General features: G+C 37.0%; 1 protein-coding gene across 4 annotated transcripts in view; it reads right to left on the reverse strand.

Moving 5' to 3' along the window:
* Positions 1-8,573: 8,573 nt before the first annotated feature.
* LOC145277191 (actin-related protein 8-like) overlaps positions 8,574-13,530 on the reverse strand; it is a 59,446-nt gene continuing 54,489 nt past the window's right edge. For all 4 annotated transcript variants that reach the window (XM_080128776.1, XM_080128779.1, XM_080128777.1 and 1 more), the window contains 2 exons: positions 11,565-11,728; positions 8,574-9,071 (listed from right to left, as the gene is read on the reverse strand). In XM_080128776.1, the coding sequence (XP_079984902.1) occupies positions 8,928-9,071; positions 11,565-11,728 (308 nt within the window). In that variant the 3' untranslated portion in view covers positions 8,574-8,927. The remainder of the gene's footprint in view (positions 9,072-11,564; positions 11,729-13,530) is intronic.

Here is a 13,530-nt window from a genome sequence, read left to right on the forward strand (position 1 = left end):
GAAAATCAAATTGCATGGTATTGCTGGACATATACTCAAAATAATTAAATCCTTCTTAGATAAGAGAAAAATCCAGGTTTTCTCTGATGGTCATACATCAAAACAACATGATATAAATGCAGGTGTGCCACAGGGGTCAATCCTTGGATCTTTATTATTTCTGATAAAATTTTCTTGGAGAAGGGAATATTTGCTGATGACACCACGCTCTAAAACAGACATGAGGGTAAAATAAATGAACACATATCTGAGGAAATTGCTAAAACTCTAGAGAGAGAACTCCAGTCCCTAGTGGAACAGGGCCGTAACTGGTTAATAATGTTCAATGGTGCCAAGACTAAGCTTATCTTCTTTAATAATTACAAGTTTTGCTTCCAACTCCACCTTAGATCTAGCAGGCCACACCCTTCCAAATTTCCCTTTGCGGACAACAGCCACAATCGCTGACCTGAAAATCACTCCTTCCCTTGTTTGTGATACCATAATAAATCTAAACACTTCGAAGGCGTGTGGCCCCATATTATCCCTAATTTAAATAAAATAAAATAAAATGAAATGACAGCTCAAGCAAAAGTTACGTTTAAACCAGGACCAAACTCAAAGAAAACCAACCTGCCTCCTCCCTTGAGGCTTGCATTTACTAATATCCGCGGGCTTAGAACTAACTTAGATGATGTTGAGTCATTTCTCCTTGTAAACACCCCGGATATCTTAGCATTAAGTGAAACTAACCTTCACTCCTCCATACCCTCTAACCACTTTAACATGCCTGGTTATCTCCCACTCTACCGTAAGGACTCGGACAGACATATGCATGGACTTGGAGTCTATATTCGAAACACCCTCCCCCTAACTAGAGAAATAAAACTAGAATCAGAGGGCCAGGCCTTTATGTGCTTCAGACTAAATATGCAACACAATATTAGCTACTTATATTTTCTCTACCGCTCTCCCTCAAACCAAGACTGTACCCTAATAAACAAAGTCTCAGACAGCATAGATATAGCACTCTCCCTCGATACTAGCGCACAAATACATGTATTTGGTGACTTCAATGTCCACCACAGTAACTGGCTAGGATTCTCAAATCACACAGACGTAGCTGGTAGCGCCACATATAGCTTCTCTATATCTCATTCCCTATCTCAGATGGTTACATTTCCGACACGTTTCCCAGACCAGCACGATCAACATGCCTCACTTCTAGATCTCTTTCTGACAACAGTTCCCAATGACTGTACAACAAATGCCCATAGCCCACTCGGGAATGCTGATCACGCTGTGATAATGGTAGAAATCAGCCTAAATTCTCGCCCTAAAACTGAAGACCCACTACTCAAAACAACGAGGTATTACAAAAAGGCTGATTGGGAAGCCATCAGGGAGCTCATCAGAGATGCCCCATGGCAAAATATCTTTACTCTTCCAGCGGAACAGTGTGCAAATGAGACAACTGAATGGTTCAAAACTGCTATTGAAGCACATGTTCCCGCACGGAAATACTATAGCAAGCCCCACTCCCCCCAATGGTTTACTTCTGCTTGTGCAGCTGCCATTTGTCAAAGGCAGCATGCGTTCCGCAGATTCAACCGACATAAGTCCAGCTCAAATAAACAGAAGTTTATAGAAGCTAGAAATAATTGTAAGAGAGTGATAGACACAGCTAAGTCAGATTACTCTGAAACCACCAGAAAGCGCATCGAAGCACAGAAATTAGGAACCCGGGATTTTTGGAAAATCTACAACAGCGTAGTTAATAATGGACAGTCAATTATTCCCCCACTAACAAACAATCATGAGGTTGCTTGCACGGCAACTGACAAGGCTAATCTGCTTGCCAGTCGGTTTGCCTCAAACTCCACACTGAACTCGGTACACCACTCACTCCCTGATTTTCCTCTGCGAACAGACGCCACACTTGACGACTTGAAAATCACCCCTTCTCAGGTACATGCTATTATAAAAAACCTAGACACCTCTAAAGCATGTGGACCAGATCTCATCCCGGCTGTGCTATTAAAAAAATGCTCTGCCGAGGTTGCTCCAGTTCTGTCCAAACTTTACAATAAATGCCTTAACGAATCTTGTTTTCCCGACTGCTGGAAAACCGCCTCTGTGGTACCAGTCTTCAAGAATTCTGGTGAAAGAACTGACCCACTAAATTATCGCCCCATTAGCCTCCTCCCGCTTTTCGCCAAAATATTTGAGTCCTTAGTTAATAAAGCCCTAGTCCAGCACCTAACAGCTGCTAAACTCTTGACTGACAAACAATATGGATTCAGGCAAGCCCGTTCAACAGCAGATATCTTAACTGTAGTTTCTGAACGTATATACCGTTCATTGGATAAAACAGGGGAGGGTAGAGCGGTGGCCCTTGATATATCTAAGGCTTTTGACAGGGTATGGCACGATGGTCTTCTAAGGAAAATTAGATCATATGGAATCACTGGAAGAATTCATAACGTAATTAAATCCTTCTTAAGTAATAGAAAAATCAAAGTTGTCCTCGACGGACGTACATCCAAACAATATGACATAAATGCGGGAGTGCCTCAGGGGTCTATCCTTGGACCTCTATTGTTCCTGATATTCATAAACGACCTCCCTGATAATATTGTTTCGGAGATGGGTATATTTGCCGATGACACCACTCTCTATAACAGATATGAGGGGAAAACAAATGAACACATATCCAAGAAAATGGCAGAAACACTAGAGGATGACCTCCAATCCGTAGTGGAATGGGGACAAAAATGGTTGGTCTCATTCAATGCTGCTAAGACTAAGCTTGTTTCCTTCAATAACTACAAGAAACCTTCTCTACCACCAATAGCAATGGCCAAGAACACATTGCCTGAAAGTACTTCTTTTAAACTCCTCGGCCTAACGTTTACAGGGAATATGAACTGGAATAGATACATTGAGAGCATTGCCAAGGCTGCTGCAAGGAAGGTTGGCTCCCTCTACCGTGCTAGAAAACTACTTACGCCTGCCAGTATCCTATACCTCTATAAGGCAACCATTCGCCCATGTATGGAGTACTGTTGTCACATCTGGGCTGGTGCATCTGCTGCTTGTCTCTCGCTCCTGGACAGGGTTCAAAAAAGAGTCGCAAACCTGATAGGTCCTGAACTGTCATCTGGGCTTCAACCTCTGTCCCATCGACGAGATGTTGCATCCCTCTGCCTGTTCTACAAATACTTTAATGGTGAATGCTCTGACGAACTGCAAACACTTGTACCTCCCCGACGTAACTACCCCCGACAAACCCGACAAGCTACTAAGTCTCATCCCTTTACAGTGGAGATCCCTAGGTGCAAGAAAGCCTTTTACTCCAATAGTTTCTTCCCCAGAACTGCGGGTCTTTGGAACTCCCTTCCGGGATTCTGCTTTCCCAACTGCAATGATATGCAGAAGTTCAAGTGTAATGTTAACAAACATCTTTCTACTCTTCTCCCTTCATAATGACCCCGCTAATTAATTCCCTAATAGTAGCCCCCTGCTTCAAAGTGGCACTGTGCCTTGTTTGGGGTGAAAATTGAATAAAAAAAAAAAAAAAAAAAAAAAAAGAAATCTTCTCAGCCACTGATTGTCATGGCTAATGATACACTGCCTGAAAGTACTTCTCTCAAGCTCCTAGGATTAACATTCACAGACAACATGAATTGGAACAAATACATTGAGGTAATTGCCAAGGTTGCTGCGAGGAAGGTGGGCTCTCTCTATCGTGCTAGAAGGCTACTCACACCTGAGAGTATCCTGTATCTCTACAAGGCCACGGTCCGCCCATGCCTTGAGTATTGTTGCCACATCTGGGTTGGTGCATCTGTCACTAGTCTCTCACTCCTGGACAGGGTTAAAGAAAAAAAAAGAGTCGCCAGTTCTATTAAGTAAATTCCAACCCATGTCTCATCACTCAAATGTGGCATCCTTGTGCCTGTTTTACAGGTATTTCAATGCAAGTGCTCTGACCAACTCAGAGCATAAGTACTCCCTCAATAACAATACTCTTGACAAACCTACAAAATCCTACCCCTACACTATAGTGATCCCTAAATGCCATAAAGCCTTCTACTCGAATAGCTTTTTCCCTTGGACTGCTGCACTTTGGAATTCCTTCCCAGACCCCTGCTTACCTGATTGTACTGACGTGCAGAAATTTAAGTGTAATGTGAACAGACATCTCGCTGCCTAACCCTATAAATAGCATCTCTGCAAATCTGGTCCTAAATAGTAGCCCTCACAACTAAGTGGCTCTGTACCTTGTTTGGCGTGAAACATCAATAAAAAAAAAAGGGGGGGTGCATACAATCGTTATCAGCGGTAATAATTCTCGTTTTGGCTGAGAATTGTATATTTTAGAAATTAATTGGAAGTTGATAATTAACTTTCGAGGAATGGTGATTTTAAATGTCATGAATTTATTTCCAATAAATGAAAAGAATGTTTCATGAAAGAATTTATTTTTATGTAAAGAAAATGTAACTGTTTTTAGGGAAGAAGTCAGAATTTATCAGATGCGTTTTCTCTCTAATTTGTTTGCACTCGATGATAATGTTACATGAGTATTTGTGACATATAAAAGAGATTTTGTGGGTATATTTAAGCAGAACCTATTTGCACATTTCAGAGCAAAATCTATCTTGAATGGCTTAGAATTATCACGTATGTTTCCATTGGATCATATCAAAATTATCTCCCCTGAATTAAACTGAGCAATGGAGAATGTGCTCTTCTATTTTCAAAAATCAAAAATACCTACTTCCACCCGCAAGGAGAATATAGAACCTGGATCTTTTCTCTTTCTGACTCCAATGCTCAAGCAATCAGATGGTCATGGTGGCATGCGAATTACAAACTTTGATCATATTTGTTTTCTAGCTCCCTCTTTTAATCGCATTCTTAGGCTCCCAGAACATGACCAACAAAATATGTCATTTATTTATACATTGTCCACACATTTTTCTATTGGTTAACCCTGGCAAAAGGTTCTTTATCACTTGTGCTGGGACATCATCTCAGCCTTTCCTTTAGTAACTGTGTTTGTGATTTTCTCTTCATTTATGCACCACATATCATATATCATAAAATGTTTGTTTTTGTTTATGTGAAAATAAATGTATGAAAAGGTGTTTCTTAATTTTTATCATTTTTCTTCTTCGATTTTGACCTTTGTATGTGTGCTTAAAAAAATGCAACATATAAAATGGTTGTTTCATGTTGGAAAATAACTAACGTGTGTGTCGCTAAAAAAGTAAAAATAAAAAATTTTTTTAAAAAAGCTCCAGTACCCAGAGTATTCCTTCAAAGTTGTAACTCCTTTCTTCAAAGATTGACAAATTCTTGTTAGTGGAGCTTGATTCCACTGATAATTTATTCTTTTTTCTAATGTATCGAGCAGTCATCTCATAAAAAAGTCTCTAAAATCAGAATCCTTACTTCCACAAAAATATCAAAGTGTAAACATGTCATTTTCCTGAAAACTAGTCTTGTGTGACTGTACTCTTACTTCTAGTGATGTACCATTCTAAACGAAAATAAAAAATAATAAAAATAAATCCAACAAATGGGAAACATGCGCGTCTAAAGTAAGATAAGAACAGTTGACATGTTGTAAGAGCCGGTCGGGAGATGTAAATAGCCGAGGTTTAGAGAACCAAGTGGGAGAAGAAAGAAAAAGAAAAGGAACCAAGAGACAGACACAGTGTCAACCACGAAAAAATCTGCTTTTGAAGTTAAAGTCGACAACATTTCTCTGCTTAGGATTACTACAAAAACATCAAAAACTGGAGAAAATTTATTTTCCCGGTAAAAGGAATAAGTATTCTTAAAAGCATTTGTCTTTCAATTTCTTCCTTTCTCTTTCTTTCGAAGCGCAAAACCAAACTTTTTAACACTCAAATTTAAACCAAATTTTCGTTATGCATAAAAACTATCTCAAGCAATAAATGTTCCTTGTCGGTCTTGTTTTTATATGGAGTTGTTATTGCAGGTTCTAACATATAACAAAACCCATATCTTTCATTTCTCATTTTATTGACATCCTAATGAGAACGGCTCAATAAAGTTGTTTGGAATTTTAGAATGAGACCATCCACTTGTTCTACAGTCCTTGATATCCACCCATGTTCACTTTTATTAAACAAGCCTGGGTACCCGGGTGTTTGGAGGTGTGTGTTGAGCAAAAAAAAAAAAAGTGGTACTAGGCAGGCAAGTTCAAACCCGTACCACAAAGGAGGAAGAGAACATGTAAAAAAAAAAAAAAAGTGACGTCTTTGCTGCTGCGTCCATCGCCAAACCAAAAGTGACGTAGGCTTAAATTAAGGCTAGTCAATCGAAAAGATGGGATGACTTTCGAAAATATCAGCGAAAAAAGCGACCCCTCTCTATAGAAAAGTGCCTAGTTGAGGGTGAAGGAATTAATGTTTTTAGCCAATTTTTTTTATATTTGTCGTCTGAAGGGTCGAGCTTAAAAAGAATACCGATGTCGTGAAAATCTGTCGCCTATGTCGGAAGTTTTAGGCATACATACAAACATACATACATTTAAACATACAGGTGTGATTTATATTATAGATGTACATTGAATCTTTTTGCATTCAAATAATTCTATTTACAAGCTTTTAATATCCAAAATTTGCAACATTTTGCTTTCTTTTTAATTTGCTCCAATTAATTTTCGTGTAATTTTTAGCTAACAACCATTTTCTAAATTATTTTTATGAAGTGGAAAATAGTTGCTTCAATTTCAACAAGCTGTATAATAAGACACTTATATTTTAGTCTGTATGTACATTATCATCTTGCACAATCCATTTAAAAAGGAAAAAAAAAAAAAAAAATAGATGGTCAAATCCCCAAAGCTGAAATGCAAACAAAAAAAAAAACACAATTGAGAAATATTTGATGTCATTGGTTGCTAAAATTTAAAATCTTAACTATTTCAAAATTTTATTATGCATATTAGTTGAAAAATATTACAATTTAATTAATTTATTATTTCTAGGGCCAGGACAACAGCATATTCTTTTCACTGTTTTGACTCTCCAGTGTGTATGTGTTGATATCTTATATGCTTTTATATAAAGTTGGTTCGTTGTTTTGTTTTACGGCATATCAACCCTTTTCAGGTTATTTAATGCCGAATTTGGTGATTTTGAAGAACGTTTTTTTAATATAATATATTTGTTTTTTTAAGTCGTATTCTATTTAACCCATAGTTGGGACCCTAACAGGTGCTACCACTCCGGGTCAGAGTGGACCTGGGAGTAATGGCAATTAAAGGGTGGCTCCACACTTCCTAAGGCCTGCAAGCTGGGGCCTCACCATCGGATATAGTTTAAGGTCATATCCAGGACCGTTTTTTTTATATAAAGTGATGTGGTTCTCGGTTGATTAACTGTGTCGGATATATACTCGAGTGTCAAAACAATTAAAAGAATATGCTGTTGTCATAGCCCTAATTATTACGTGTTAAAATACAGAAGTGCTGCATCATATGTTGTTTTGCTGTATGTGTGGTTTTATCCATTTCTATTAATTGTAAAGACTGAATGTCATTTTATTCAGAACTGAAATATCATGTGGGCTGTGTAAAAATGCTTTGTGTGGACCATGTAAACATGTGAAACAGCAAAAATAAAATATAAATGATCAAATGAATACAGGGTGGAAATTTGCCGCACTAAAGAAAACAACACTACAGCTTTATTTTAAAACTTTTATTGAAAAAATCAATTCAAGTAACTTGAATATATAGTAGAGTTGACATCTATTCAATGTAGCCACTTTCAATCTCAATCACCGCCTCGATACGGGCCTGGAACTGGGAGCATGCTTTTTACACAAGCACCAACGGGAGCTCAGTGAATACTCGGTGGATGGTGATGATCAGGCTGGCTTTGATGTTGTGGGAGGTCATGTTGATGATGTCCTCAATGTATGACCAAACGAAGTAATCCAGACGGTTCAGGTCGGAAGAAGCAGGGGGTGGGAAGAGGGCAGTGAAAGAAGGGTACAAAGTCGTAGCACTCCTTCTTTGGACATGTAAACTGATGCCAAGTCCTGCTGCAACACCCAGGGCCTGCCAGCAGTCACCTGATTGCACCAGGGGATCACCACACTCTTCAACACATCCAGGTACACTTGGTGTTGACTTTCAAGCCGACTTCAAAGATGTGAGGTGGCAAGATGTGGCCCTCACTCGAAACCACACCAAAGACCATAACCATGACCGGAAACTTCATTGAGCTGTGCCCTCAAGCGTTAAACTGTCCGGATTTGAATTTTGAGGGTGCTAGCAATGGTCTTGTTGTCATAACTTGGATCGGTAGAGAGCATGAGTTGTACAGCGGCACATCTCCGATCTCGCTTGTTGAACATTGTGTTACTTTCAGACATGATAGAAGATTCCTATCGCTCTTGGGATTTGTACACAGCTGGCCAACTAGTAGATGGTCTGCAATAAAAGAACAAAACTGGTTTTCATCAAGCAGAAATGGAATCATGTCATCTTTTCTAGGGCGACAATTTTATCGTTCCACCCTGTACAAATAAAACAAAGAATAAACAAGTTCTATTTGATTAATATTTTATTTTAATGAAATTGAAAAATATGAAAATTTTGGTGGATTATAAATGAAAGGCGACATTCAACATTTTTTTTAATGTATTTATTATATGATGAGACAAAGAAGTTTCAGTCATGATGGGGGAGATAAAGAGAGATAAATAGAGGTAGGTATAATGTCAAAATTCAATTGTCTGATTTACTGATCAAAAAAGAAAACCGCTTTTGTCAGGATATGGTGAAATGCTGTTGAAATAAGAACACATCCTTTGGAACAGACAATGGACAATGCATGTCTTCGTAGTGAGGAACGCATCCTTAGATGAATATGAAAAGCGTCTCCAATCGTAAATATTGATTACCAAACAAAAGGTGCTCGTTCTCTTAACATGCGTACACTCCATTCTTGCCATTCTTTTCGTCGAATCCACAGTTCTTGAGTTGTGTCCAGACAAGACAATACAGATGCTCCTTTCCAGGATGTCAAAGTTGGATCCATGTCCTGAAAAAAAAAAAAAAAAAAAAAAAGAAAAAGAAAAAAAAGTTAAAATAAATGGAATAAACTTTGAATTATGTCTGTATTATTTGAAGGAGCAGACGCAGTTACAATTATAATATCTCCACTAAACCAAAAAGTAAAAAGTTGAATATCAAACATAGCAGAAAGTCTTGGACACATAAACCAGAAAGAACCATTTTTAATAAGTCATACACAATCCACTATAACTAGGCAATTCCTACTGCTACCTACCTAGAAAACAGCGATACTAAATCTGGTATAGTGATATGGGACAAAAAGGAAAAAGAAGCAACCTTAGTAGAAGTTAGTGTATCCAATGATGCTAGGTTAAACAGAGTTGAGATGAAAAAGATAACAAATACCAAAGTCTTATGTACGACATGAAAAGAAATTGGAATCTTAGGAAGATCTCCACTCCATGATTCCAGTAATTATAGGAGCAACCGGACTCATGAAAAAGAATTTTCAAAACTATCCAGCAAATATACCTGGTGAACCAAATGCAAGATAAATAAAAACAATTGCACTTAAATGGTTAGAATCTTAAAAAAAGATCTCTAGGCTAGAATGTATAAGATAGAAGGGGAATTTCTGGCATCCAGTAGGATGCCCCATCCTTAGCTGAAAAAAAACAAAATAAGAAAATTTTAAAGAAAATCATATAACAATACATTTACAAGATAAAGCAAAAACGAAAGCATTACCAATGTTATAGCAGAGAAACAATCTTTCAGAAATGTAGGAATGGTAAATTAATCCTGGTAAGTAGTTCTAATAATAAATCCAAGTTATCACAGATCCAGGAAAGTAGTTCTGCTGAATTACAGCAGGTTTATCAAAACAGGTAAAGTACTTTTATTCATGTTGGGATTGTTTTTAATAATAAAAAAAATAATCCTACAATGCAATTTTAAATGTGTGTGTGTGTGTGTGTGTGTGTGTGTGTGTGTGTGTGTGTGCAAGTCTTTTAAATTTCAAATCAAAAGTTTGCAATCATTTATATAATTAAATTTTACACATCTGACTTTGTTTCATTTGCTAGAAATCAAACCTAGCATGACGTAGCAAAGGATAAAAGTATTAATACAGGATAAAACGATAAGTGTCGCCAAACGAAGTAGTCCTGTAGGTTCAAGTCAGAGGAGGAGGGAGAGGGCAGTGAGAGAAAAGTACAAAGTCATAGCACTCCTTCTGAAACAAAGCGTGGATCTCTTTGGACTTGTGAGTCGGCGCCGAGTCCTGCTGCTACACCCAGGGTCTGCCAGCAGCCAATTGCACCAGGGAATCACTAAACTTTTCAGCACATCTAGGTACACTTTGGTGTTGACTTTCAAGCCGACTTCAAAGATGTGACGTGGCACGATGTGGCTCTCACTTGAAACCACACCAAAGACCATAACTGTTGCCGTAAACCTTGTTTTCATCACCCAAAGTACATCCCTGTTATTCAAGGCAATCCAGTGATGCATTTTGAGGGTGCTGGCAATGGTCCTGTTGTCACATAACTTAGACTGGTAGAGAGCATGAGTTGTACAGCGGCGCATCTCTTATCTCTCTCGTTGAACATTGTGTAACTTTCAGACATGATAGAAGGCTCCTATTGCTCTTGGGATTTGTATACAACTGACCAACTAGTAGATGGTCTGCAACAAAAAAAAAAAAAAACCAAAAAAAAAACCGGTTATCATCAAATGAAAATGGAATCATGTCTTTTCTAAGGCGACAATTTTATTGTTCCACTCTGTATTATAAAATGATAATTCTTAAGCTATGAGATTAAGATTAGGAAATAAACTGTACAAGTTTGTTTTAATTGATTGAAATTGCTGAATTCTCAGTTTCTGCTTATCTTTACTATTCTATAAAAGAAAATTTGTGTATGTGTGCGTTTGTTCGTTATGGACTCCTAAACAGCTGGACAGATTTCGTTTCAAATTTCACACAAATGTACTTTATGTGTCTGGCAATGTTTTTACATAGATTTTGTATTGGAATGTCTTTGATAAGTATTGATAATCAAAATAATCCGATGAAAGTAGGAACAGGCGATTTTGACCAAAGTTAACGCCTTACACAGCCTAACATCAGAAGTGCATCTGAGAAATTTTATTACTATACAAACAGAAAGGCTCGGCATATAAATCAACAGTAGGCTCTTTGATATGACAGGGGGCGCGTTTGAAATGAATGTTTCCATTTAGAGCATAATTGAACATAATACTTGACTTTTGCATTTTAAACTTAAAGTCAAGCCATTAATATAAAAATAATTTTATAAAATCAACAATAGGTTCATTACAATGCAATGCAGACTACAATGTATTGTACTGCGAGGAGGATTGAAAAATGGGCGATTTTACCGATTTCGATGACAAAATATGAGAGGGTGAAACATTTGTTGATGATCATTCATTCCCGGGCAACATTGGGTCTGCTTGCTAGTAGTAAAATAGAGTCATAGATTCTGATGCTTACCTTTGCCCTTGTGATCACATCCATTCCTTCTAATGTGTAGCGGAACTGTGTCGGCAACTGAGTCCATAAACGATGTTGTATCCAGGTTTGTGCACCTCGAAACATTAAGCCGCCACCAATTACGAGGATACAACTGTACATCTTTCTCTTTATTTCATCATTACCTAGGAAAAGAAAAAAGAAAAAAAAAAAAACTCCATTCACTTGAAAATAGTAGACAACCATAATCCATATTACTTGCTTTAATCGCTCTATTGTTCTCATCTTGAGTGTAAATTTGTGCAATGCTTCGGTCGGTTTAGCCTTCAACCGTCATCAGGAATGTTGGTCTTGGAAAAGAATGGAGAAAAATTACTGGCTCAGTAGATTTTTGCATTCTTTATAATCTACGACCACTCTCCAATAATTACTGAGACTTCTTCATTGGATACATCTTGCAGATCTGACAGTCATTGTTTAAGGCATTCCTTTTGGTTTGATTATTTTGTGAGATCCTTGAAAACTAATTTATCCTTTTATTCAGTTTAAAAATATCTTCTAAAGTAAAGGGAATTTTATCCTGTTCAAGTTACCACCACAAATCAGTACACACAATCGGTACCACATAAACAAAATAGGTATCTATGGGGGTATTGGTTTTGGCTGCTTAACAACCATGGCATTCATGATATTACTAATAATAGGTAACATTAAAGTTCTGAATTTTTTAGATGCGAGCTGATTGTTTATACTACTTGTATTGATCGGACTATTGTTCTCATCTTGAGTGCTATTTGTGCAACGTTTTGGTTGGATTAGCCTTTGACCGTCCTCGGGCATGTTGGTGGTTGTTTGGAAAAAAAAAAAAAAGAGAAAAGTTACTGGCTCTGTATATATATATTTCCTCCCCTTTGTCAACCAATTTTTCACACATACGAAACAATAACCATAAAATACAGACTAACTCAAAGAAATACAAAAATATCTGCAGAGGCAGTAAATTTTCTCCTTTCTTTTTCAAGACAACAACTAAATGACAGTCAAAGGATAAACCGACAGAAACGTTACACAAATAACGAGATAATGAGAACAAAAAAGTAATATAAACAATCAGCCCTCATCTCAAAAATTCAGAACTGCAACCATAATCTACTTAATAAAAAGAATTCCAATTGTTATCATCATTAGCAAAGAGACTACCATGCTTTTATATTGACTCAGAAATCTTTTCAGATCCAATCTATTATATGAAGAGAAAACGTCTGTGTGTATGTCTTTATGCCTCACTAAAACTCAACAAATACAAATGAAAACTCCACAAAGTTGGTATTTTATTACCCCCAATTGAGTAACATCTAAAATTTTGAAAAAATAATGTCTTGGGGTAGAAACAGCAAATAATTTGTTAGGGATGGAGGGATCATACTTTCATTAGCACGTTTTATCTGCGTATGCGTACACTTCTTTCTCTTTCCGAACGTTTTCTAATGATCGTTAAAATTTTCTCAGTCCTTATTCAAATTGGCACTTTTGGCGACAATTAAAAGTTAAGAAAATACAGGAAAGTCTGTATAATGTATGTACTCGTTATAAAACGAAGCTGTCATATTCCAAAAATTATGTAATTTGATCAATCGGGTTATTTTTTATTCAAGAAAAATCAAATTTTACAAGTAAACGAGTTGTAGTGTTTTTGTTGGCCATGATGCAACCCGATGAAATAAATAAAGGAGAGACAAGTCAAATGAAAGTATCAAGGGAAATAAATCAGCTTTATGTTTAATACAGTTTAGTAGTAAAATTGCTAAAAATGGTAAATTTTGATTTTCTTAGTGTGAAAAAAAAAAAGAACTGATCAATTTATGTAATTTTTGGAATATGACATCTTTGTTCTATAATAAGTACATACATCATACAGACTTTTCTGTATTTTATTTATTTTTATTGTCGTCATAAGTGCTAGTTTGAATAAGCACCATTTTCTCTT

Source organism: Euprymna scolopes, chromosome 1 (assembly GCF_053919585.1).
Source record: "Euprymna scolopes isolate OS-2025 chromosome 1, ASM5391958v1, whole genome shotgun sequence".
In the NCBI taxonomy this organism is placed as follows: Eukaryota; Metazoa; Mollusca; class Cephalopoda; order Sepiida; family Sepiolidae; genus Euprymna; species Euprymna scolopes.